Below are 24658 nucleotides of genomic sequence, written 5' to 3'. Positions count from 1 at the left end.
GGCACCCACCATTCAGTAGGTGAGATGTCACGTGGGCAAGCAGTGAGGAGGGGGGAGAACTTTTAGGTAAAAAACCCGCAATAACGGCACTAAAATGGTCCTTAAAACCCGCGTGTTGATTTTCACCACCTGCCGGCGCCATTAAGTCTGTTTAACCACCCCCACCACCGCGGTTTGGGGGGATGGAAACCATGTCGCTGGGAGGGGACAAGCGGGATGGACCCCATCTCCCTCCGTCTGTCCATCCAGGGCATCAAATCCATGGCTGGGGTCAAAGTCCTCCAAGTTTCACCCCAGGGTGCTGAGACAGCCCTGGGGACTCATCCATGGGCATGGGGTTGCCCCAAAGCCCACCCCCGAGGCAGTTCAGGGGTGACAGAGACCCCCCCCTCGGGGCACCCTCATGCCGTGTGAGCGGGGCCAGCACCCCCAGCCTCGGCGCCTGGCCACGTTGCCAGCCCAGCTTCAGGTGGTGGCGGCCCCGGCGGTGGGCCCGGTGGTGGCACGGGGTGGGTGGCAGCGGCATGGCGCTCGAGGAGGGTGCGGTGGGAGAAGCCCTTGGTGCAGAGGCGGCACTGGAAGCGCTCGGGGCGGTGGGTGCGCATGTGGACGTTGAGGGAGCTCTTCTGGGTGAAGCGTTTGCAGCAGACGCCGCACTGGAAGGCACGGACACCCGTGTGGGTCACCATGTGCTTCAGCAGGTAGTCACGGAGTGAGAAGGAGCGCCAGCAGATGGAGCACTGGTGAGGCTTCTCACCTACAGAAAGACAACCTTGGGTCAACATGGATCAATACAGGTCGACGTGGATCAGTGTGGGTCAACATGGATCAACACAGAACAACACAGGTTGATGGATCAATAGGAGTCAACGTGCATCAATACAGGTCAACGTGGATCAACACAGAACACAGGTTGATGGAGCAACACAGGTTGACGGGTCAACATGGATCAATACAGATCAATAGGGGTCAACATGAATCATAGAATCATAGAATCTTTAAGACTGGAAAAGACCATCAAGTCCAACCGTCGACCCAACACCACCATGTCTACTAAACCATGTCCCAAAGTGCCACGTCTACACGTTTTTTGAACACCTCCAGGGATGGTGACTCCACCACCTCTCTGGGCAGCCTGGTCCAATGTCTGACCACTCTTTCGGTGAAGAAATTTTTCCTAATATCTAATCTAAACCTCCCCTGATGCAACTTGAGACTATTTCCTCTTGCCCTTTCGCTAGTTACTTGGGAGAAGAGACCAACACCGACCTCACCACAACCTCCTTTGAGGTATTTGTAGAGAGCGATCAGGTCTCCCCTCAGCCTCCTCTTCTCCAGGCTGAACAACCCCAGTTCCCACGGCCGCTTCTCATCAGACTTGTGCTCCAGTGCCTTGACCAGCTTCATTTCCCTTCTCTAGACACGCTCCAGCACCTCGAGGTCCTTCTTGGAGTGAGGGGCCCAAAACTGAACACAGTACTTGAGATGCTACCTCACCAGTGCCGAGTACAGGGGAACGATTGCTTCCCTACTCCTGCTGGCCACATTGTTCCTGATACAAGCCAGGATGCTGTTGGCCTTCTTGGCCACCTGGGAACCCTGCCAGCTCATATTCAGTTGGCTGTTGACCAACACCCCCAGGTCCTTTTCCACCAGGCAAATTTCCAGCCACTCTGCCCCAAGCCTGTAGCATTGCCTGGGGTTGTGGTGACCCAAGTGCAGGACCCATCACTGATTCTTGTTCAACCTCGTACAGTTGGCCTCGGCCCATCGATCCAGCCTCTCCAGATCCCTCTGCAGAGCCTTCCTACCCTCAAGCAGATCAACACTCCAACACAACTTGGTGTCATCCGCAAAGTTACTGAGGGTGCACTCGATCCCCTCATCCAGATCATTGATAAAGAGATTAAACAAGACTGGCCCGAAGACTGGATGCTGGAGAACACTGCTTGTGACCGGCCACCAACTCGATTTAACTCCATTCACCACAACTCTCTGGGCTCAGCCTTCCAGCCAGTTTTTCACCCAGTGAAGAGTGCACCTGTCCAAGCCATGAGCCACCAGGTTCTCTAGGAGAATGCTGTGGGAGACCATATCAAAGGCTTTACTAAAGTCCAGTAGATAACATCCACAGCCTTTCCCTCATCCACTAGGCAGGTCACTTGGTCATAGAAGGAGATCAAGTTGGTCAGGCAGGACCTGCCTTTCATGAACCCATGCTGGCTGAGCCTGATCCCCTGGTTGTCCTACACCTGCCTGGTGAGTGCACTCAAGATGAACCTCTCCATAATCTTCCCTGGTACCAAGGTCAGGCTGACAGGCCTGTAGTTCCCCAGATCCTCCTTCCAGCCCTTCTTGTAGATGGGCGTCACATTGACAAGCCTCCAGTCACCTGGGACTTCCCCTGTTAACCAGGACTGTTGATAAATGATGGAGAGTGGCTTGGCAAGCTCCTCCGCCAGCTCCCTCAGAACTCTCGGGTGGATACCATCCGGCCAAATAGACTTGTGAGTTTCCAGCTTCCATAGCAGGTCATGAACAGCTTCCTCCTGGACCATGGGAGGTCTATTCTGCTCTCCGTCCCTGTCTTCCAGCTGAGGGGGCTGAATGCCCTGGGGACAACTGCTCTGACTATTAAAGACTGAGGCAGAGAAGGCATTAAGTATGTCAGCCTTTGCCCCATCCTTGGTGGCCATGTTCCCCCCCCAGCATCCAATAAAGGATGGAGATTCTCCTTGGCTCTCTTGTTGTTGTTGATGTATTTGTAGAAATATTTCTTGTCATCCCTTACAACAGTGGCCAGACTGAGGTCTAGCTGGGATTTGGCCTTTCTAATTTTCTCTCTGCGTGACCTAACAAGATCCCCATATTCTTCTTGAGTTGCCTGCCCCTTCTGACTCTCCTTTTTTTCCTGAGTCCCAGCCAAAGCTCCCTGGGTCTTCCCCACCCGTTTGTCTTACGGCACATGGGGACGGCTTGCTCCTGTGCCTTTAAGACTTCCTTCTTGAAGAATGCCCAGCCTCCCTGGACCCCTTTGCCCTTCAGGACTGTCTCCCAAGGGACACTCCTCAACCCGTGTCCTGAGCAGGCCAAAGTCTACCCTCTGAAAGTCCATGGTAGTGGTTTTGCTGATCCCCCTCCTTACTTCGCCATGAATCAAAAACTCTATCATTTCATGGTCACTAAGCTCAAGACGGCCTCTGACCACCACATCTCCCACCAGTCCTTCTCTGTGAACAGGAGGTCAAGCGAGACACCTCCCCTGGTAGGCTCACTTACCAGCTGTGGCAGGAAGTTCTCTTCCACACACTCCAGGAACCTCCTAGACTGTTTCCTCTAACATGGATCAATACAGGTTGACAGGGTCAAGATGGATCAATGCGGGTCAACATGGATCAATAGGGGTCAACATGGATCACTGCGGGTCAACATGGATCAATAGGGGTCAACATGGATCAATACAGGTTGGCAGGGTCAAGATGGATCAGTGCGGGTCAACATGGATCAATACGGGTCAACATGGAGCAACATGGAGCAACACAAGTTAATGGGTCAACATGGGTCAACATAGGTCAACATGGATCAGCACAGGTACACACGGAGTAACATGGGTCAACATGAGTCAACATAGATCAACACAAGTCAATGGATCAACATGGGTCAAAAGGGAGTGACATGCATCGATGAGGGTCAACACAGGGAACATGGAGTGACATGGCTGAACATAGATCAACATAGGTCAACACAGACCAACATGGATCAACATGGATCCACAGGTGAACGTGGATTAACATGGATCAACATAGGTCACATTGGGTCAACAGACCAACGTGGGTCAAAATGGAGCTACACAGAGCAACATGGGTCAACACATCAATAGAGGTCAACACGGAGCAACACAGATCAACATGGGTCACCGGATTAACAAAGCAAGACAGATCAACATGAGTTAACACAGATTGGCATGGGTCAACAGTAATCAACACGGGTCAAAATGGGTCAACACAGGTCAACATGGGTGAACACAGGTCAGCACTGGATCAGCATGGGTCAACACAATGATATGGGACATCATGGATCAACACAGGTCTACATGGGTCAAAATGGAGCAACGCAGAGTGACATGGGTCAGCACAGATCAACAGGGTCAACGTGGATCAACACGGGTCAACATGGGTCAACATTGGTCAGCACAGGTCAACACGGGTCAACACGAGGCAATGCAGATCAACGCGGGTCAACACAGACTGACACGGGTCACCACATAGTGACACAGGTCAACATGAGTCCACACCATGACACTGATCAACATGGAGCAAGGCATGTCAGCTGGATCACCACCGAGCAACATGTGTCAACATGGACTGACATGGAGCACCACGGGTCAACACAGGTCAGCGTGGGTGAACAGAGATTGGTATGGGTCAACGTAGGTCAACATGGGTGAACACAGGTCAACACTGATCACATGGAGCAACACATGTCAACATGGATCAACACAGAGCAACATGGGCCAACCCGTGGGTCACCACATAGTGACATGGGTCAACACAGAGTGACACAAGTCAACATGGATTGACATGGAGCGACACGGGTCAACACAAGTCAACATGGACCCCCATGACGTCCCTGTCCCCATCCGTCCATGTCCCCCCACGGCACCATCTCCATCGCCCCATGTCCTTGTCCCCCCAACATCTCCCCACCTTCCTCCTCCCTCCCCATCCCCATCGTGTCCCTCACAAGGGACCAGCTCCGGCTCCACGGCCCCCCCGGGGAGCTGGTTGAGCCCCATGTCCCCCCCCGCCCAGTGTCCCCACCGTGTCCCCCGCACCGTGTCCCCTCACCGGAGTGGATGAACATGTGTTTGGTGTAGTTCTTGCGGGAGCTGAAGGTCTTCTGGCAGTGGCCGCACTGGTAGGAAGGCTCGGTGCAACGCGATGGGCCAGGCTGGGGCGCCTCGGGGGCCGGTGGGACGCCCGCCCCGCTCAGCCCCGCCTCTGCACCCCCTTCGTAGAGCGACGGCGGCGGCACCGGCGGCGGCCCAGGCGGCACGAAGCCAAAACCGTTGCCCCCCACCTTGGCCCCGAACACCGGCACCCGGCCCGGTGCCTCCAGGCTGCAGTCGGGCCCGAACTTGCCCCCATCCTCACCGGGCCACGGGGGCAGGAAGGCGTCGGCAAAGACCTCGGCGGCGCCGAAAAACGGGGGGTCCTCGGCGGCGAAGGGCGGGGGGATGAAGCCTTCCTCACCGGCGCCGCCGGCGCCTCCCCCTTCTTCCTCCTCCTCCTCCTCTTCCTCCTCCTTGACCGGCAGTTGAAGCCGCAGCGGTTGACGCTGCTTTCGGCTATGACAGCTCGGCGCCGGATCGGCCGGACCGAAACGGACGTCGTGGTCCAACAACGCCGGCGGCGGCACCGGCAGAGATTTGTGGCAGGGTTCGGCGGGCGCCGCAGCAGCTTCAGGACGGGGCGGGCGGGAGGGGGGCAGCACCTTGGGACCGCGGCTTTGGGAGATGATCTGGGTGCACTCGTCAATGACCGTCTTGATCTGGAGGATGGAGGCAGCAGTGAGGATCTGCAGAGCTTCCGACTGGGCCACCACCAAACAACCGCTGTACATGAACTCCACCAGCTGTCTCACCGCCCCGCTGGGGACAACGGGTGGCACCTCGATGGCCGAGTGACCCAACAGAAGCTTGTCGTGGAAGAAGGGGCTGCCGGCGGCCAGGACGCAACGATGAGCTCGTAGGGTGGCTTCGCGGATACGAACTGTCACGTCGCAGAAGTGACCGCCCAAGCGTTGCCCGTTGAGGGTCTCCAGCAATGAACGGCTGAAGTTCTGGAGGTGGATGTAGTGAACCGCCTCCGCCATGGCCACGGGGACGGGCGCCGGCGAGGACCGGGGTCCTCGGCAAGGTCTGGAGATACCTGAGGGAAGAGCAACAGGCTTTGGGGACATCATATGGGGTGTCACCAGGGGCTGGGGACATCAACGTGGTGTGAAGAAGCCACCACAACTTCACCAGGGGCTGGGGACACCTTACGGGATGTCACCAGGGCTGAGGACATCAAGGTGGCGTGGAGATGCCACCAAGGCATCACTAGGATCTGGGGACATCAACATGGTGTGGAGATGCCACCAGGGCATGGCTGGGGGGTGGGGACACCTTATGCGATGTCACCAGGGGCTGGGGACATCAACATGGTGTGGAGAAGACACCAGGACATCACCAGGGGCTGGGGACATCACCGAGGTGTGGAGATGCGACCAGGGTGTCAGCAGGGTCTGGGGACATCAACATGGTGTGGAGAAGCCACCATGACGTCACCAGGCTCCGGGGACACCTTATGTGATGTCACCGGGTGCTGGGGACATCAACGAGGTGTGGAGAAGACGCCACGACGTCACCAGGCTCCGGGGACACCTTATGTGATGTCACGAGGGCTGGGGACCTCGACAGGGTGTGGGACACCCTGCGGGACGTCACGGGGTGCTGGGGACAGCGCTGATGACATCACGGCGGCTTGAGGTACACCTTACAGGGCGTCACCAGGGGGCCGGGGACACCTCCAGGGAACGTCACCGGGGTGTGACGACACGCCGCGGACATCCCCCTCCCCTCCCCCCCCCCCCCAGGGCCTCACGCGCCAGGGGGCGGGGCGGGGCGGGGGGGGCGGGGCCGCACTCACCTCCGCGCGCGCCGGAACCGCCGCCGGCCCCGACACCCGGAAGCGCCTTCGCCGCCGCTTCTGGCAGCTCTGCGCGTCACTTCCGGGGCCGCCCGCCCGGAGGGGCTGGAGCGGAAGTGAGCGGGGACCATAGAGAGGGGATGGCGGCGCGGTCCTCCCGCCGCCCCCCCCCCCCCCCGCACCATAGAGACGGGGCCGGAGCGGTCACTCCCACCCCTCGCGGGGGCCTGTGGGGTATCGGCGGGGGTCTCTGTGGGACCGCGGGCCCCTACGGACCCCATGGGGCGGAGACCCCCCCATAGGGCAGGGATCCCCCATAGACCCCCATAGACACCCCCATAGGGACCCCCATAGGGCAGGGATCCCCCATAGACCCCCTTAGGGACCCCCATAGGGACCCCCATAGGGCAGGGATCCCCCATAGACCCCCTTAGGGACCCCCATAGAATCCCATAGGGACCCCCATAGGGCAGGGATCCCCCATAGACCCCCTTAGGGACCCCCATAGAACCCCATAGGGACCCCCATAGGGCAGGGATCCCCCATAGACCCCCATAGGGACCCCCATAGGGACCCCCATAGGGCAGGGATCCCCCACACACCCCCATAGGATCCCCCCTGGACTGGGATCCCCCATAGACCCCCATAAGGATCCCCTATAGACCCCCATAGGGACCCCCATAGGGCAGGGATCCCCCATAGGGACCCCCATAGTGCTACAATACCCTCTAGACCCCATAGGAAGCCCCGTAGGGTTGGGACCCCCTATAGACCTCCATAAGGACACCTGTGGTATATGAATGCCTATAGACCCCCCCCATAGGGACTCCCATAGGGCAGGGACCCCTATAGACCCCCATTGGGGCCCCCATATGGTCTGAAGCCCTATAGATCCCCATAGGGACCCCCATAGGACTGGGTTCCCCTATAGAGCTCCACAGCTCTCAGCAGGTCCGTGATCCCCTATAGGCTCCCATAGGTACCCTGTAAGGCTGCAGTGCCCTATAGACTCCCACAGGGCCCTGATCCTCTATAGGCCCCCAGAAGGACTTCCACAGGGTCACGGTCCTCTATAGACCCACAGAGGGGTCTCCACAGGGGCCGGGATCCCCTAAGACCCCTATAGATCATGGGTCCCTTATAGAACCCCATGGGGTTCCCTGTAGGTCTGGGATCACCTATGCAGTCCCATAGGGATCCCTGTGGAGCTTGGTCATCCTATAGACCTGCATGGGCGCCTTCATGCCCTATAGACACCACCCCCTCCTGTATCCCCTATAGGGATCCCCCTATAGACCCCCATACAGCTGTGAGTCCCTCCAGACCCCTTACAGATCCTGGGCATCTCTATAGGTGCCAGATGCCCTGTAGATCTCCATAGGGATCCCCACAGGGCCTGGACCCTCTGTAGTCCCCTATAGGGCCTCGATCACTTATAGATCCCTGCGTTTACCCACACAGGGTCTACACTTCCTACAGAGCCCCATAGGGTCTGGGTCCCCTATAGACCCCCCTGGGGACCCCCACAGGGTCTGGAGAACCTATACATGCCCATAGGGATCACCCTGGGGCCATGATGCCCTGTAGATCTCCACAGGGATCTCCATAAGGTCTGGACTCCCTATAGATTGCATAGGGATGATCCGAGGATCCCTATAGGAATCCTTATAGGGTCAGAATCCCCTATAGACCCCCCCCTAGGGATCCCTATCGGGATCTCTGTGGGCTCAGGGGTCCCCTATATGGTATATGGGGGCCATAGGGCCAAACTGGCCCCTATAGCACCCCCGTAGGGGCGGTTGGTCTGCTGGTGATGTCACAGCCGGCTGGGAGTGTGGTGGCACCTCCTGGTCTGCCCCTGATGTCACTTCATGCCCTGCGTCCGGCAGCGACGTCACTTCCTCATCCAGCGATGACATCACTGCTTGGAGTGGGTCTGTCACGCATCCTGGTAAGCTGATGATGTCATTTCCTGGGCCCTTGGTGACATCAGAGATTGCTCTGTTAGGCATAATCATCCTACTCTGTGAATGATGTCACTTCTTGCCTACTGATGATGTCACTTCCTGGCCCTGGCATGGCCTGACTTCTCATGTTGATTCCCTTCTGTCTCTGACATCATTCATTGCCCCCGTGATGACATCATGGCTGTGTCAGAGCTCCGCCCTCTGCAACCCAATACTTGTGGCTGTCCCATGTGGTGGGGTGATGTTGGCTGATGATGACCCATGTTGACCCGTGTTGACTCATGTTGACCTGTGTTGGCCCGTGTTGGCCCACGGCGACCTGTGTCACTCCATGTTGACCCATGTCTGCCTGTGTTGATCCATGTTTCTTGACCTGTGTTGGCCCATGTTGGCCCATGCTGCCCCATGTCACTCTGTTGACCCATGTTTCTTGACCCATGCTGGCCCATGTGTTGACCCACATTGATCCATGTTGATGTATGTTGACCCGTGTCACTCTGTCTTGCTCCATTTTGACCCGTGTTGACCCATGTAGACCTGCGCTGATCCATGTTGACCCATGCCACTCCATGTTGACCTGTGTCAATCTGTGGTGGCTCATGTTGATGCAGTGTTGAACCTCGTTGACCCATGTTGACCCATGTAGACCTGTACTGATCCATGTTGACCCATGCCACTCTGTGGTGCTCCATTTTGACCCATATAAACCTGTGTTCATCCGTGTTGACCCGTGTCAATCTGTGTTGGCTCATGTTGATGCGGTGCTGAACCTTGTTGACCCATGTCAACCCATGTTGACCCATGTCACTCTGGGGTGGCTCCTGTTGATGCAGTGTTGAACCTTGTTGAACTTTGTTGACCCATGGTGACCTGTACTGATCCATGTTGACCCATGTTGACCCATGTCACTCTGGGGTGGCTCATGTTGATGCAGTGTTCAACCTTGTTAACCCTTTGTGGTGGGTTGACCCTGGCTGAAGGCCAGGTGCCCACCACAGTCGCTCTATCACTCCCCTCCTCAGCTGGACAGAGGAGAGAAAATATAACGAAAGGCTGGTGGGTCGAGATAAGGACAGGGAGAGATTGATCACTAATTACCGTCATGGGCAAACCAGACTCAACTTAGGAAAAATTCATCTAATTACCCAGAAACCAGAATAACGAGAAATAACCCCAAATCTTAAAACCCCTCCCCCCCACCCCTCCCTTCTTCCTGGGCCCAACTTCACTCCCCATCCCTGCTGCTTCCTCCTCCTCAGGGGAGGACTCCTCACACTCCTCCTTGCTCCAGCGTGGGGTCACTCTCACGGGAGACAGTCCTCCATGAACTTCTCCAACGTGAGTCCTTCCCACAGGCTACAGTCCTTCACGAACTGCTCCAGCACAGATCTCTCCCATGGGGTGCAGACCTTCAGGAGCAAACTGCTCCAGCATGGGTCCCCCACAGGGTCACAAGTCCTGCCAGCAAACCTGCTCTGGTGTGGGCTCCTCTCTCCACGGGTCCACAGGTCCTGCCAGGAGCTTGCTCCAGCGTGGGCTTCTGTGTTGGGTTTGCGTGGCAAGGTTTTGGTAGCAGGGGGGCTACAGGGGTGGCTTCTGTGAGAAGCTGCTAGAAGCTCCCCCTGTGTCTGATAGAGCCAATGCCAGCCGGCTCTAAGACGGGCCCACCGCTGGCCAGGGCCAAGCCAATCAGCGCCTCTGTGATAACATATTTAAGAAGAAGAAAAACACTTAGAGAGAGAGCGCTTTTGCAGCCGGAGAGAGGAGTGAGAAGATGTAAGAAACTCTGCAGACACCAAGGTCAGTGCAGATGGAGGGGGAGGAGGTGCTCCAGGCGCCGGAGCAGAGACCCCCCTGCAGCCCGTGGTGAAGGCCATGGTGAAGCAGGCTGTCCCCCTGCAGCCCATGGAGGAAGGATGAGGGGGTGTAGAGATTCCACCTGCAGCCCATGGAGGACCCCACGCCGGAGCAGGTGGAGGCACCTGAAGGAGGCTGTGGCCCGTGGGAAGCCCACGTTGGAGCAAGTTCCAGGCCGGACCGGTGGACCCGTGCAGAGGGGAGCCCACGCCAGAGCAGGTTTGCTGGCAGGACTTGTGACCCCGTGGGGGACCCCACGCTGGAGCAGTTTGCTCCTGAAGGTCTGCACCCCGTGAGAGGGACTCCATGCTGGAGCAGGGGAACGACGAGAGGAGTCCTCCCCCTGAGGTTGAAGAAGCGGCAGAAACACCGTGAGATGAACTGACCGTAACCCCCATTCCCCGTCCCCCTGTGCCGCTGAGGGGGGAAGGTTGAAGCCGGGAGTGAAGTTGAGCCCGGGAAGATGGGAGGGGTGGGGGGAAGTGTTTTAAGAGTTGATTTTATTTTCTCATTCCTCTACTCTGTTTTACCTAGTAATAAATTAGATGAATTCACTCTCTAAGTTTGGTCTGTTTTGCTCGTGACAACAATTAGTGAGTGATCTCTCCCTGTCCTTATCTCGACCTACAAGCATTTCGTTATGCCTTTTCTCCCCTGTTTAGTGAATGAGGGGAGTGAGAGAGCGGCTCTGGTGGGCACCTGGCCTCCAGCCAGGGTCAACCCACCACAGCTTCCCACGGGCCGCAGCCTCCTTCAGGTGCCTCCACCTGCTCTGGCGTGGGGTCCTCCATGGGCTGCAGGTGAAATCTCTACACCCCCTCATCCTTCCTCCATGGGCTGCAGGGGGACAGCCTGCTTCACCATGGCCTTCACCACGGGCTGCAGGGGGATCTCTGCTCTGGCGCCTGGAGCACCTCCTGCCCCTCCTTCTGCACTGACCTTGGTGTCTGCAGAGTTTCTTACATCTTCTCACTCCTCTCTCTGGATGCAAAAGCTGCCACTACTTTTTTTTTTTTTTCCCTTAACTCTGTTATCCCAGAGGTGCTACCACCATCGCTGATGGACTTGGCCTTGGCCAGCGGCGGGTCCGTCTTGGAGCTGGCTGGCATTGGCTCTGTCAGACAGAGGGGAAGCTTCTAGCAGCTTCTCACAGAAGCCACCCCTGTAGCACCCCCCGCTACCAAAACCTTGCCACCCAAACCCAAAACACCCATGTTGACCCATGTTGCTCTGTACTGATCCATGTTGACCCATGTTGACCCATGTCACTCTGTGGTGCTCCATTTTGACCCATATAGACCTGTGTTCATCTGTGTTGACACGTGTCAATCTGTGTTGACCCGTGTTGATCCAGTGTTAATATGTGTTGACCCATGTTTTTTGACCTGTGTTGGCCCGTGTTGGCCCGTGTCACTCCATGTTGACCCACATCAGTCGGTATTGACCCATGTTGATCTGTGTTTGTTGACCCTTGTTGACCCACATTGATCCGTGTTGACCCATGTTGACCTGCGCTGATCCCTGCTGACCCATGTTGCTGTTGATCCTCCTTGAGTTGACTTGACCCCCGTTGCTCTGGATTGACCCGTGTTGACCCGTGCTGATCTCTGCTGGTCCATGTTGTTGACCTGTGTTGATCCATGCTGATCTGTGTTGACCCACGTCATGCTCTGTTCCTCCATTTTGACCCGTGTAGACCTGTGTTGACCCATGTTGATCCCCATTGATCCGTTTTGACCTGTGTTGACCCATGTCCATCTGTATTGACCCGTGTCACCCTGTGTTTCTCCATTTTGACCCATGCTGACATCACTCCGTACAGATTACCTCAGGGACAGCCATTTGTATGACACAATGACCCCCCCTGCTGCAGCTGTGTACCCACCAGGAAGGTCCCCTGACCCCTTTTCCCCCATGGGCATGTTGGTCAGTCACAGGCTCCCGGCGGTGACATCACTTCCACCACACTCTCCTCTCCCTGTGATGCCATCACCGTGACATCACAGCTGCTCCCACAGCCTCATCCACCCCCCCTTGGCCCTTCCCTACCTGGGCTTTCCTTCCCGCTACGGCATCTGAGCTGGCACCGTGATGTCGCAGGTGGTGGTATGACATCGCCGTCGTTCCCACCATCCAGGGAATACCCCAACACCTACTTCCTTTCGGGGGGTACCCGGATCCCTGGGTGCCCTGGGGAGGTGCCCGGATTCTTCGGTGCCCTGGGGAGGTGCCAGGACTCTCGAATCCCTCCGGCAAGGGCGGGTGGTGATGCCCAAGGGTTGAGGTTGGTGGAGCTGAACTGATCTCCTCGGACATCTGGGTGCCCGGAGGGATGGGCGGGTAGAGCCTGGGGGGAGGAGGTGCCCGGACGCCTCCGTCCTCCTGTGCCCGCGGCGTGGGTGGCACAGGGACTTCCCACGGTCCCGGGCTCAGCATCGCAGGGACGGACCCACGGCAGGTGAGGGGACCCAGGCGGCCGGGCACCCCCCCCAGGCATCCGAGTCCTGCTGGGGGCACCCAGGGGTCCGGGCTGCCGCTGCTTGGGGGGTGCAGGGGGGGTTGTGTTATTGTAGGGTCTCCCCAGGGTCTCTGTTGTTCCAGGCTGCCCCCCCCCCCCCCCGTTTGTACCATGGCGGACGAGGGTGATGGGGGACAACATGGCCCCACCAGGCTGGTGCAGGTGAGGGGCACCCAGGGGTTGGGGGGGACCCAGGTGTTGGGGGGACACCCAGGTTTTGGGGGGGCACCCAGGTGTCTGGGGGAGGGGGGACCCAGATGTTCGGGGGGACCCAGGTGCTGGGGGGGGGACCCAGGTTTTGGGGGGAACCCAGGTGTTGGGGGGGGACCCACAGATGTTGGGGGGACCCAGGTATCCGGGGGGCCCCATGTTTTAGGGGGGCCCCAAATGTTGCGGGGAGGACCCAGGCATCCAGGGAAGCCTCAACCCCCCCTGGGGGCACCCTGGGGTCTGGGGGGAGGGTGGATGGTATCCAGACATTTGCCCCCCCCCCCCCCCCAGGGGACCCAGGCATCCGCGCTCCCCACCCCCCCCCGACTTACCCAGGGGACCCCACGCCTCCGCGAGCCCCTCGCCGGCCCCCCGGGCCCCGGGCCAGAGCCTGGTGGGAATTAGGGCACGGGGCGGGGGAGGGGAACCCAGGGAGCCCTCCCCTCCCCCCACCGTGAGAAGGCACCCGGGCTCTGTCCCCTCCCCCCCCCACCCCCCAAGGGGCTCAAAGGGACCCCCCCGGTCCCTGCGCTGCCCCCCCCACCCCAGGCAGAGCACAGGCGGGAGCTGGAGGAGGAGCTTCGTGACCTCAGCAACCAGGTGGGCGGGGCCTTGAGGGGTGGGGCGGGGCCAGCACCTGTCAGTCACAGGCTAGCACATCGTCCCAGTGGGCGGGGCGGCTGTCTGTCACCCTGGTGGGCGGGGCATGGGGGTGTCCATCACCCTGGTGGGCGGAGCGTGGGGGTGTTGATCATCCTGGTGGGTGGAGCATGGGGCTGTCCATCACCCTGGTGGGCGGGGCATGGGGCTGTCCATCACCCTCGAGGTGGGATTGGAACCATCCATCACCATGGGGGGTGGAGCGCGGGGCTGTCAGTCATCCTTGGGACGGGGCCTGGGAGCTGTCCATCACCTGGAGGCAGGGCCTGGGAGCTGTCACTCACAGCCTGTTCCCGCCCCGGCAGGTGGCAGCGCTGGGGCGGAGCCTGGTGGAGGAGCGGGGGCGGAGCCTGGCAGCGGGCGGGGCCCTGCGGGCACTGGAGATAGCGGTGGGCGGAGCCCAGGCCCGGGTGGGCGGAGCCTATCGGGCACGAGACCGGGCCTATGAGCGCCTGCGCCAGCAGCAGGTGGGCGGGGCTGGGCCTGAGGGGGGCGGAGCCTCGGGCAGGGGCGTGGCTGCGGGGGCATCTGAGGGGCGTGGTCAGAGGGTGGGCGGGGCTTTGGCTCTGTGGGGGCGGGGTCTGTGAGAGGAGTTGGTGCCAGGGGGCGGGGCCTGCTGGGTGGGTGTGGCCTGGGGCACCGCCCTTACACGGCCCCGCCTCCAGGAGGCGGGGCATCAGCTGTGGGCGGAGCTGGAGGCTGCACGTGCCGCGCGGGCAGGGGCGGAGCTCCGGGCGCAGGAGGCGGAGTCACGGCGTCGCGTCAGGGAGGCGGAGCTGGAGCGGCTGCGGCAGGTGGGCGGGGCTAAGGCCGGGGTGAGGGCGGGGCTAAAGGTTTAGGGGTGGGGCTAAGCGACCTCGGGGGCGGGGCTATGAGAGAACGGGGCGTGGCCATTGCACGGATTGGCGGGGCTAAAAGAGGGGCGGGGCTAAGGAACAAGGGGTGGGGCTAAGGAACAAGGGGGCGGGGCTACAGGAGCGGGTCTGGGGGTGCTGGGGTGTGGTGGGCGGGGCTTCCCTTGGGGGCGTGTCCAATGCTGGCCCCGCCCCCAGGCGGTAGCGGCAGCCCAGCACGCCCGGCGGCAGGCGGAGCGGGAGCGCGATGACGTGGCAGCCCACGTGCCACGCCCACCCAGCCCCGCGTGAGTTGCCCGCCCCTCCCTGGCCACGCCCACAAAGCTCTATATACATCGTCTATAGGGCATCCTCATGGCATGTCCCCTATAGAGCCCATGGCCTGTCCCTATAGCCCCGAGTGTGTCCCTACAGCCCCTACAGTGTCCCCTCTATAGGGCCCGTGGCACAGCCCCCGCAGCATGTCCCCTATAGCCCCCATGGTATGTTGCCTATAGCCCCCATGGTGTGTCCCCTATAGCCCCCATAGCATGTCCCCTATAGCCCCCATGGTATGTCCCCTATAGCCCCCATGGTATTTCCCCTATAGCCCCCATAGCATGTCCCCTATAGCCCCCATGGTATGTCGCCTATAGCCCCCATGGTGTGTCCCCTATAGCCCCCATAGTATGTCCCCTATAGCCCCCATGGTATTTCCCCTACAGCCCCCATAGCATGTCCCCTATAGCCCCCACAGTGTGTCCCCTATAGCCCCCTTGGTGTGTCCCCTATAGCCCCCATGGTATGTCCCCTATAGCCCCCATGGTGTGTCCCCTATAGCCCCCACGGTGTGTCCCCTATAGCCCCCATAGCATGTCCCCTATAGCCCCCATGGTATTTCCCCTATAGCCCCCATGGTGTGTCCCCTATAGCCCCCACGGCGTGTCCCCTATAGCCCCCATGGTATGTCCCCTATAGCCCCCATAGCGTGTCTCCTATAGCCCCCATGGTGTGTTCCCTATAGCCCCCACAGTGTGTCCCCTATAGCCTCCATGGTGTGTCCCCTATAGCCCCCATAGCATGTCCCCTATAGCCCCCATAGTGTGTCCCCTATAGCCCCCATAGCGTGTCTCCTATAGCCCCCATGGTGTGTCCCCTATAGCCCCCACAGTGTGTCCCCTATAGCCTCCATGGTGTGTCCCCTATAGCCCCCATAGCATGTCCCCTATAGCCCCCATAGTGTGTCCCCTATAGCCCCCATAGCGTGTCTCCTATAGCCCCCATAGTGTGTCCCCTATAGCCCCCATAGCGTGTCTCCTATAGCCCCCATGGTATGTCCCCTATAGCCCCCACAGTGTGTCCCCTATAGCCTCCATGGTGTGTCCCCTATAGCCCCCATAGCATGTCCCCTATAGCCCCCATAGCGTGTCCCCTATAGCCCCCATGGTATGTCCCCTATAGCCCCCCGGTGCATCCCCTATAGCCCCTATGTTGTGTCCCCTATAGCCCCCCCACTGCATCCCCTATAGCCCCCACAGTGTGTCCCCTATAGCCCCCCGGTGCATCCCCTATAACCCCTATGTTGTGTCCCTATAGCCCCATGGTGCATCCCCTATAGCCCCCCCCCCCGCGTGTCCCCTATACCCCCCGCGGTCCCCATGCCCCCCACCCCCCGGCCCCTATAGCTGCTATGGGTGCAGGGGGGGCCGGGACCCCGGGGACCTGCAGGCGACGCTGGCGGAGCTGCGGGAGCAGAACCGGGCGCTGCAGCAGCGACTGCACCAGCGGCAGGCCCAGGTCAGCGGCACCTATAGGGGCCATAGGGGGGCACCTATAGGGGACACGGGGGGGGGCACCTATAGGGGACATGGGGGGGCAGCTATGGGGGATGTATGGGGGGCATGGGAGCACCGATGGGGCACCCAGAGGGACATTAAGGGGGGACGTGGGGACGCACCTATGGGCATGGGGGGAACACGTATGGCAGGATGTATAGGGGGGACATATAGACCTATAGGGGTATGCAGGGGGGAGATGCGAGGGACCTATGGAGATGTAAGGTGGGATGTGTGGGGCACCTATGGGCACGGGGGGGGGGGCAACGTGAGGGTGCCTATAGGGGAATGTATGGCGGGATGGGGGGCACGGGGGGGACGTATGGAGGGACGTGTGGGTGAACGTGCGGGGAGGGCATGGGGGCACCTATGGGGGCCATACAGCTGAGGGGGCACCTATGGGGGCATAGGGAGCACCTGTGGGTGCAGCTGTGGGTGCAGACGTGGGTGCTGTGTGGGTGCTGTGGGTGCAGGTGTGGGTGCTGTGAGTGCTGCTGCAGGTGCTGTGTGGGTGCTGTGGGTGCTGTGGGTGCTGTGGGTACAGGTGTGGGTGCTGGGGGTGCAGACATGGGTGCTGTGTGGGTGCTGTGGGTGCTGTGGGTGCAGGTGTGGGTGCTGTGGGAGCACTTGTGGGTGCTGTGGGTGCAGGTGTTAGGGCACTGGTGGGTGCTGTGGGTGCTGTGTGGGTGCTGTTGGTGCCACAGATGCTCTGTGGGTACTGCGGGTGCCACCAGGGTGGGTGCTGACCCCCCACGGGTGCCACCGTTGGGTGCAGGCGGAGGAGCTGCAGCGGGCGCTGGTGGCGGCGGGGGCAGAGGCACGGGAGGCGGCGGGGGCGCGGGCCCGGCTGGAGCAGGAGCAGCGGGTGCTGCGGGGGCGACTGCAGCACCCAAGGGTGCCCCCGGGTCCCGCTGAGGCCACCCTGCGCGCCCGCTGCCTCCACCTCCAGGAGCTCCTGCACCGCGAGGCCGGGTGAGCCAGGGGACCCGGGGTGCTTTGGGTGGCCCCAGGGTGGTCTTGGGTGGTCCAGGATGGTCCCAGGGTGGCCCCAGGGTGGTCTTGGGTGGCCCCAGAGTGGCCCCAGGGTGGTCCCAGGGTGGCCCCAGGGTGGTCCAAGATGGTCACAGGGTGGCCCCAGGGTGGTCTTGGGTGGCCCCCGAGTGTCCTAGGGTGGTCTTGGGTGGTCCAAGGTGGCCCAGGGTGGTCCAAGATGGTCACAGGGTGGCCCAAGGTGACCCCAAGGTGGTCTTGGGTGGCCCAAGGGTGGCCCCAGGGTTGTCCAAGATGGTCCCAAGGTGATCCCAGGGTGTCCTACGGTGGTCCAAGATGGTCCCAGAGTGGCCCAAGGTGACCCCAGGGTGGTCTTCGGTGTCCCCAGGGTGGTCCAAGGTGGCTTCAGGGTGACCCAGGGTGGTCCTGGGTGTCCTCAAGGTGGTCCAAGATGGTCCCTAGATGGTCCCAGGTTGATCCAAGATGGTCCCAGGGTGGCCCAAGTTTGTCCCAGTGTGCCCACCGTGTCCCCAAGGTCCCCCCACGGCTTTCCCACGGGTGCTACTGGATGCCGTGGGGCACCCGTGGGTGCTGTGGGGTGCCGTGGGGTGACACGGGGTACCCACGGGTGCTGTGGGGTGACAGCAGGTCCCACGGGGCCCCACCAGGTGACCCAGGGTGCCCATGGGTGCGGGTGGGGGAGGCGGGGTGCCGTGGGTCACCCTATGGGTGCCGTGGGGTGACGTGGGGCACCCATGGGTGCAGGGCACGGGCGGCGCTGAGCCGGGCGGCGCGGGCAGCGGGGCGGCGCCTGCGGCTGCTGCTGGCGGAGGCGGAGGAGCAGCGGCTGCGGGGGGAGCGCTACCGCCTGCAGGTGGGGTGACATCACCCACGCGTGACATCACGGGGTGGGGGGGGCGTGTGACATCACGTGTGTGGCTCCATGGGTGGGGGGGGGAGGGCGGTGCGGAGGCGTCACCCCACGTCACCCCCCCGTCACCCTGCGACACCCCATGTCCTCCTGCCCCACATCCCCGTGTCACCCCACATCCCCATGCCCCACACGTGGCCCCACGCCCCACACCCCGTGTCCCCAGACCCCAGACCCCACACGTGGCCCCACACCCCACACATGTCCCCAGACCCCACACCCTGTGTCCCCAGACCCCACACGTGTCCCCACAGCCCACACGTCCCCGCACCCCACACATGTCCCCACACCCCACACATGTCCCCACACCCCACACATGTCCCCACGCCTCACACGTGTCCCCACACGTGTCCCCACACCCCGTGTCCCCACACCCCGTGTCCCCACGCCCCACGGCCCGTGTCCCCACGCCCCACACCCTGTGTCCCCACACCCCGTGTCCCCACGCCCCATGCCCCGTGTCCCCACGCCCCACCCGTGTCCCCACGCCCCATGTCCCCACACCCCACACCCCGTGTCCCCACGCCCCATGCCCCATGTCCCCACACCCCACACCCCGTGTCCCCACGCCCCACGCCCCGTGTCCCCACGCCCCACCCGTGTCCCCACGCCCCATGTCCCCACGCCCCATGCCCCATGTCCCCACGCCCCACCCGTGTCCCGCAGGCGCAGGCTGTGGAGGCGTCAGGGCGGGCGCTGGGCGAGCGGGTGGCCGCGGTGGCCGCGGGGACGGCCCGTGCACGAGCCCAGGGCCACCGACTGCGCCAGGCGCTCGAGGACGTCGGGGACGGAGCCGCGGCCACCGCGCGCCATGTGGCCGCCCTGCGGGCTCGCCTCAGGTGGGCGCCGGCACCTATAGCACCCTATGGACACCTATAGCACCCTGTAGATCTGTATAGCCTCCTTATAGCCCCCCTATACCTCCCCTATGGGACCCTATAGCACCCTATGTGTCCCTATAGCACCCTATGGGCACCTATAGCACCCTATAGATCTGTATAGCCTCCTTATAGCCCCCCTATACCTCCCCTATGGGACCCTATAGCACCCTATGTGTCCCTGTAGCACCCTATGGGCACCTATAGCACCCTATAGATCTGTGTAGCCTCCTTATAGCCTCCCCTATACCTCCCCTATGGGACCCTATAGCACCCTATGTGTCCCTGTAGCACCCTATGGGCACCTATAGCACCCTGTAGATCTGTATAGCCTCCTTATAGCCTCCCCTATACCTCCCCTATGGGACCCTATAGCACCCTATGTGTCCCTATAGCACCCTATGGGCACCTATAGCACCCTATAGATCTGTATAGCCTCCTTATAGCCCCCCTATACCTCCCCTATGGGACCCTATAGCACCCTATGTGTCCCTGTAGCACCCTATGGGCACCTATAGCACCCTATAGATCTGTATAGCCTCCTTATAGCCCCCCTATACCTCCCCTATGGGACCCTATAGCACCCTATGTGTCCCTATAGCACCCTATGGGCACCTATAGCACCCTATAGATCTGTGTAGCCTCCTTGTAGCCCCCCTATACCTCCCCTATGGGACCCTATAGCACCCTATAGCACCCTATAGTTCACTATAGACCACCACGCCCCCCAGTAGACCCTATAGACCCCATAGTGCCCTATGGGCCTGGGAGGGGCTGTATGGGGTATTATGGGATAGCGGGGGGCTGTTATGGGGTATTATGGGGTAGCGGGGGGCTCTGGGGGAGTTGCATGAGGCATTACAGCATAGCAGGGGGCTCTGTATGGGGTATTATGGGATAGCAGGGGGCTCCGGGGCCCACCCCAAATCCTCCCCCAGGTGCGACCCGCTGACGCTGTCCCGCATGGTGCGCCGCATGCTGCGGGAGGAGGACGAGGACAGCGAGGACAGCGAGGACAGCGAGGACAGCGAGGACAGTGGGTCCCCTCCCTGGACCCTCAGGGAGCTCCTCGAAACTGCCCCCAGCTCCAGGGGGGGCCTGGAAACTGTCCCCAGGGAGACCCACCAAAAGGCTGCTGGTCCTGGGGGTGGCCTGGAAACCACCCTCGGCCCCGGGGGGAGCCTAGAAACCACCCCCAGTGCTGGGGGGGAGCCTTGAAACCACCTCCAGTACGGAGGGGACCCTCAAACCGCCCCTGGGGACCGGTCCTGAAAGTATCTTCGGTCCCAAGGAGCCCCTAGAAACTGCCCCCAGGGACCCCCCCACCTCTAGCAGTAGGGGCGGGGCTTATTCGGGGGCGGGGCTTTTGGGGGCGGGGCTTGACCATACTCATTAAAGTGCCTTTAAGATGGATCTGCCCTGGAGTGGCCCTGAGGGACCCAGGTTGGGGGGGGGGGGTAGGTGGCTTAAAACACTCGTAGAGCCCATGTCAGGGGGAGCCTTGAAACTCTCCCCAAAACACTGGGGGGGGCCTTAAAAGTTGCCCCGACCCCCTTTTGGGGTATCCCAACCCCTGGAAATGCATTTTGGGGGGGGGTGTCTCAAAATACCCCTGGTTGGGAGAGGCCTTGAAACACCCCAAAACCTTGTTGGGGGGACCTTGAAACCCTCTTTACCCCAACTGGGGGGGGTCTCACCCCCCCCCCCTTATATAGGGACCCTATGGGGGGGGCCTTGAAACACCACTAAACCTGGTCGGGGGAGGCCCTTGAAACGCCCGCGGCAGAGGGGCGGGGCTTGCATAACTAATAAGGACGGGGCGGGGCGAGCCTGGCCAATGGCAGCGGGCGCAGGGGGCGGGGACGGACGCTCCGCCCTCCGCCGCGTCGCAGCCAGTGAGGAGAAAGTCTGCCGAGTCGCAGCCAATCAGGTGGAAAGAAGGGGCGGGGAGGCGGAGCGGGGCGCTCTCGCGAGGGCTGGCAGTCTCGCGGATTATCGCGACAGTTGCGGCGGGCGGAGGGGGCGGCGGGATGGGAGCGCCGAGGTGAGGCCGCGCCCGGGCCGCAGGGAAAAAGCCCCGAGAATCGGCCCCGGGAACCGGCCCGGCCCCATGGGATGGGGGGGGGGGGGGGGAAGTGTCCGGCCCCCGGGAGGGGGGGGGGGGCTGTGGGCCCGCCCCTTCCGGCCCCCCCTTAGCAACGGCGGCCCCCGCGAAGGGCCCTTAGCAACGGCCCCCCGGGGTGACCTACCTCCTCGTGACGTCATCTGGTGTGTCGACGTCCCCATCCCGGGGGGGGGACCCTCGTCCCGGACACCCACCCCACCCCACCCCCCCCCACTTCCCAGTGACTTCATGGCCCGGGGAGGGGGGGGGCACCCGTGGGTGGGGGGGCAGCTGGGGCTCTGGGGCAGCTTGGAGGCCTCTGTGGTGGCTCGAGGAGGGGGGGGACCTGTGGGGCTGGGGTATCTTTGGGGGCAAGGACCGGCTTGGGGGGAGCATTTAGGGGTGAGCTGGTGGGGGAGCATGGGGATTTGGGGGGGGCTCATGGGGGGCTTCTGGTGCTCGAGGGGGAAGCACAGGGATTTGGGGGGCAGCGGGGGTTGGGGGGGCAGTTGGGGGGTCTAAGCATCTGGCTGGTTGGGTGGCACATGGGGGGAATTGGATTTTGGGGGGGGGGCTCCTGCCGGAGTTTCTTCTCACCTCCCCCCCGCTTCTGCCCCCCCAGATGCCCCGTCACTGCTCTGCCGCCGGCTGTTGCACCCGCGACACTCGGGAGACCCGCAACCGAGGCATCTCCTTCCACCGGTGGGTGCCCCCACACCCCCTCTGGGGGGCTGGACCCCCCCATTGGCCTCTTCATTGCCCCCCCAAAGTGGTCTGATCGAGGGGGTGCTCCCCAGTTCTGCTTGTGATGATTTTATTTGGGTGCTTTTTCACCTCTTTCATGCTTCATTTGTCACCCCCCCACACACTTTTAGCAATGGTTTGGCCCAGGTGTGTCCCCCCTCCTTTAGCAATGGGCTGGCCCAGGTGTGTCCCTTCTCCTTTAGCATGGCCTGTCCCAGGTGTGTCCTTCCCCTTTAACAATGGTTTGGCCCAGGTATGCCCCCCCACCTTAGCAATGATTTGGCCCAGGTTTCCCCCCTCTTTAGCAATGGGCTGTCCCAGGTGTGTCCCCCCCTCCTTTAGCAATGGGCTGTCCCGGGTGTGTCCCCCCTCTTAGCAGTGGTTTGGCCCAGGTGTGCCCCCCCCCCTTTAGGAATGGGCTGGCCCAGGTGCACCCACCCCTGCAATAGTTCGCATCACTTGTGCCCCCCCCCCATTTTAGGAATGGTTTAGCCCAACCCCTTTAACTAGGCCTCCCCGGACCGTTCCATTTGCAGGTGCATGGGGGGGCCCTCCTCCAACCTTACAAAACCCATGTTTGGGGGGGGATTTGAGGCCGCCACCTCACAGGTGACTTGTGTCTGTCCCCCGTGTCCCCCCTCCAAGGCTGCCCAAGAAGGACAACCCCCGGCGGGCGCTGTGGCTGGAGAACAGCCGCCGTCGGGACGCCAGTGGGGAGGGACGCTGGGACCCGGCCTCCAAGTACATCTACTTCTGCTCCCAGCACTTCGAGAAGAGCTGCTTCGAGATAGTTGGCTTCAGGTAACTAACGAGGCACCTAACGAGGTGTGTGTCCCCCCAACTTCAGAGAATGGGTCGGCTTAATTAATGACACCCCTCCGCTTTGAGTTTAAACGGACTCCTCCAGGCTGGGGATTAGCATGTTCTGGCCCTCCCCCCGCCGTGAGTGGAAATGGTTTGTTCTGAACAGCCCCCCCAGCCCCCAGTTTCCCACCCCCAGTGTTGCTGGGGGGTCCCCGCGTTTTGGGGGGGTTCTGGGTCACCCTCAAGTACCCCTCGCCAAGGCTTTTAGGGACACCCCGACGCCCACAAACCTTCTCCTAGAGCTTTGGGGCAACCCCAGGGACGCCCCCCACACCCCCAAGTTCTTGGGGGGACCCCAGGGACACCCCCCACACCCCCAAGTTCTTGGGGGCACCCCAGAAACCTGGGGGTTATGGAGCATCCTGGGGGTTTAGAAGCCCCCCCCATTTCCCCTCGGGGATTTAGGGCACCCAAGAGCCCCTGTGGGTTGTGGATACCCCCAGGGACCCCCCCCGGGCATTTTGGGGACCCCCCCTCAAAGGCTTTTGAGGTTCCCTAAATTTTTTTTTAGAGCTTGGGGGCACCCCCCAGGGCTTTTGGGGACCCCCTAGGGCTGCAAAGCACCCTGAGACCCCACCTGGTTTTGGGACCCCCCAAGAACACTGATGGCCCTGGGGACCCCCCCCAGATGCCCCATGTGCACCCACTGACACCCCCCCCCTTTTTTTCCCCACCCCCCCACAGCGGCTACCACCGTCTGAAGGAAGGGGCCGTACCCACCGTCTTCGAGTCGGCCTCCCCCAAACCCCCCCGGGCCACCAAGCCAAAGCCCCCCCCGCCCGAGAGTGACACCCCAAAACCCCCCCGGGCCACCAGGAGGTGGAGGTGAGTCCCAGGGGGTGGGTGGGGGGTGACACAAGTTGCCACTGGGTCGTGTGTCGTCCCCCCCAAATTTAACCTCTCCTTTCCCCGTGCAGGCGGGACCCCACCCCTTCCCCACCCGACCCCCCCTTCACCGCCGACGTCTCCTGCTTCCCCCGCGAAGGCGAAGACCCCGGTGCCCCCCCAGCCGGTGACCACGGGGGTGTCCCAGCCCTTCCTGGCCCCTCGGGTGCCCGGGGTCCCCTCCCGGACAGCCTTTTGGTGGCCACAGGGGACGAGGAAGCCACGGCCACCCCAGCTCTCCCCGAGGGTGACCCCCCAGCACCCCCCCGTCCCGTCTCCCCCTCCCTCTATATGTTACGGCTGCCGCCGCCGGCTGGTGCGTACATCCAGAGCGAGCACAGCTACCAGGTGGGTAGCGCCCTGCTCTGGAAACGTCGCGCCGAAGCCGCCCTGGACGCTCTCGACAAAGCCCAACGGCAGCTCCAAGCCTGCAAACGCCGGGAGCAACGGCTCCGGCTTCGCGTGGGTGAGCTGCAACGGGAACGTCGGGTCCCCCTCGAGGCTCGCCGACCCCCCAAGGAACCCCCGCCGCGGACAGTGGAGCTGCAACTACTCAGCGATGACGGCGAGTGAAGGTTTCCCGGCGGATGGCCGGCTCTTCTCCTCCTCTTCCCCGCCCCGGTGCCGCTGGGAAGGTTTGTAAATAAAGATTTCACCTTTTCTATGAAAAAAATCAAAGGGGACAGCTCG

The 24658-nt window shown here is 61.6% G+C and overlaps 3 protein-coding genes across 3 annotated transcripts; 2 read left to right on the top strand and 1 right to left on the bottom strand.

The window, feature by feature from the left end:
* Positions 1-24: 24 nt before the first annotated feature.
* On the bottom strand, positions 25-6788 carry ZBTB45 (zinc finger and BTB domain containing 45). Its single transcript, XM_054808474.1, has 3 exons — positions 6693-6788; positions 4848-5930; positions 25-757 (listed from the first exon to the last, which is right to left on the bottom strand). The coding sequence occupies exons 2-3, from the start codon at positions 5872-5874 to the stop codon at positions 402-404; spliced, it is 1383 nt and encodes a 460-aa protein (XP_054664449.1). The 5' UTR covers positions 5875-5930; positions 6693-6788; the 3' UTR covers positions 25-401.
* Positions 6789-13128: 6340 nt separating this feature from the next.
* On the top strand, positions 13129-20589 carry LOC129198801 (myosin heavy chain, embryonic smooth muscle isoform-like). Its single transcript, XM_054808403.1, has 10 exons — positions 13129-13196; positions 13794-13844; positions 14210-14371; positions 14570-14698; positions 14957-15045; positions 16438-16534; positions 17348-17544; positions 18328-18436; positions 19160-19332; positions 20310-20589. Exons 1-10 carry the CDS (start codon positions 13146-13148, stop codon positions 20587-20589), a joined length of 1338 nt encoding a protein of 445 aa, XP_054664378.1. The 5' UTR covers positions 13129-13145.
* A 786-nt stretch (positions 20590-21375) lies between these two features.
* Positions 21376-24641, top strand: THAP7 (THAP domain containing 7). The gene is made up of 5 exons (XM_054808488.1): positions 21376-21415; positions 22098-22177; positions 22865-23020; positions 23768-23908; positions 24001-24641. Exons 2-5 carry the CDS (start codon positions 22098-22100, stop codon positions 24539-24541), a joined length of 918 nt encoding a protein of 305 aa, XP_054664463.1. The 5' UTR covers positions 21376-21415; the 3' UTR covers positions 24542-24641.
* The last annotated feature ends 17 nt before the right edge of the window (positions 24642-24658 follow it).

Source organism: Grus americana, chromosome 36, assembly GCF_028858705.1.
Source record: "Grus americana isolate bGruAme1 chromosome 36, bGruAme1.mat, whole genome shotgun sequence".
Lineage (NCBI taxonomy): Eukaryota > Metazoa > Chordata > Aves > Gruiformes > Gruidae > Grus > Grus americana.
The sequence above is the reverse complement of the archived record's forward strand: the minus strand, read 5'-3'. Positions and strand labels throughout refer to the sequence as shown.

What these genes read in the sequence shown, in the direction of transcription:
- ZBTB45 (XM_054808474.1), bottom strand. Translation starts at nt 5,874, where the DNA reads ATGGCGGAGGCGGTTCACTACATCCACCTCCAGAACTTCAGCCGTTCA. An exon ending in ACACATGTTCATCCACTCCG is followed by an intron (nt 758 to 4,847) that starts GTGAGGGGACAC and finishes GTCTTTCTGTAG; the next exon opens with GTGAGAAGCCTCACCAGTGC.
- LOC129198801 (XM_054808403.1), top strand. Translation starts at nt 13,146, where the DNA reads ATGGCGGACGAGGGTGATGGGGGACAACATGGCCCCACCAGGCTGGTG. An exon ending in AGCGCCTGCGCCAGCAGCAG is followed by an intron (nt 14,372 to 14,569) that starts GTGGGCGGGGCT and finishes CCCCGCCTCCAG; the next exon opens with GAGGCGGGGCATCAGCTGTG. An exon ending in GCCCTGCGGGCTCGCCTCAG is followed by an intron (nt 19,333 to 20,309) that starts GTGGGCGCCGGC and finishes ATCCTCCCCCAG; the next exon opens with GTGCGACCCGCTGACGCTGT.
- THAP7 (XM_054808488.1), top strand. Translation starts at nt 22,098, where the DNA reads ATGCCCCGTCACTGCTCTGCCGCCGGCTGTTGCACCCGCGACACTCGG. An exon ending in CGAGGCATCTCCTTCCACCG is followed by an intron (nt 22,178 to 22,864) that starts GTGGGTGCCCCC and finishes CCCCCCTCCAAG; the next exon opens with GCTGCCCAAGAAGGACAACC. An exon ending in TTCGAGATAGTTGGCTTCAG is followed by an intron (nt 23,021 to 23,767) that starts GTAACTAACGAG and finishes ACCCCCCCACAG; the next exon opens with CGGCTACCACCGTCTGAAGG.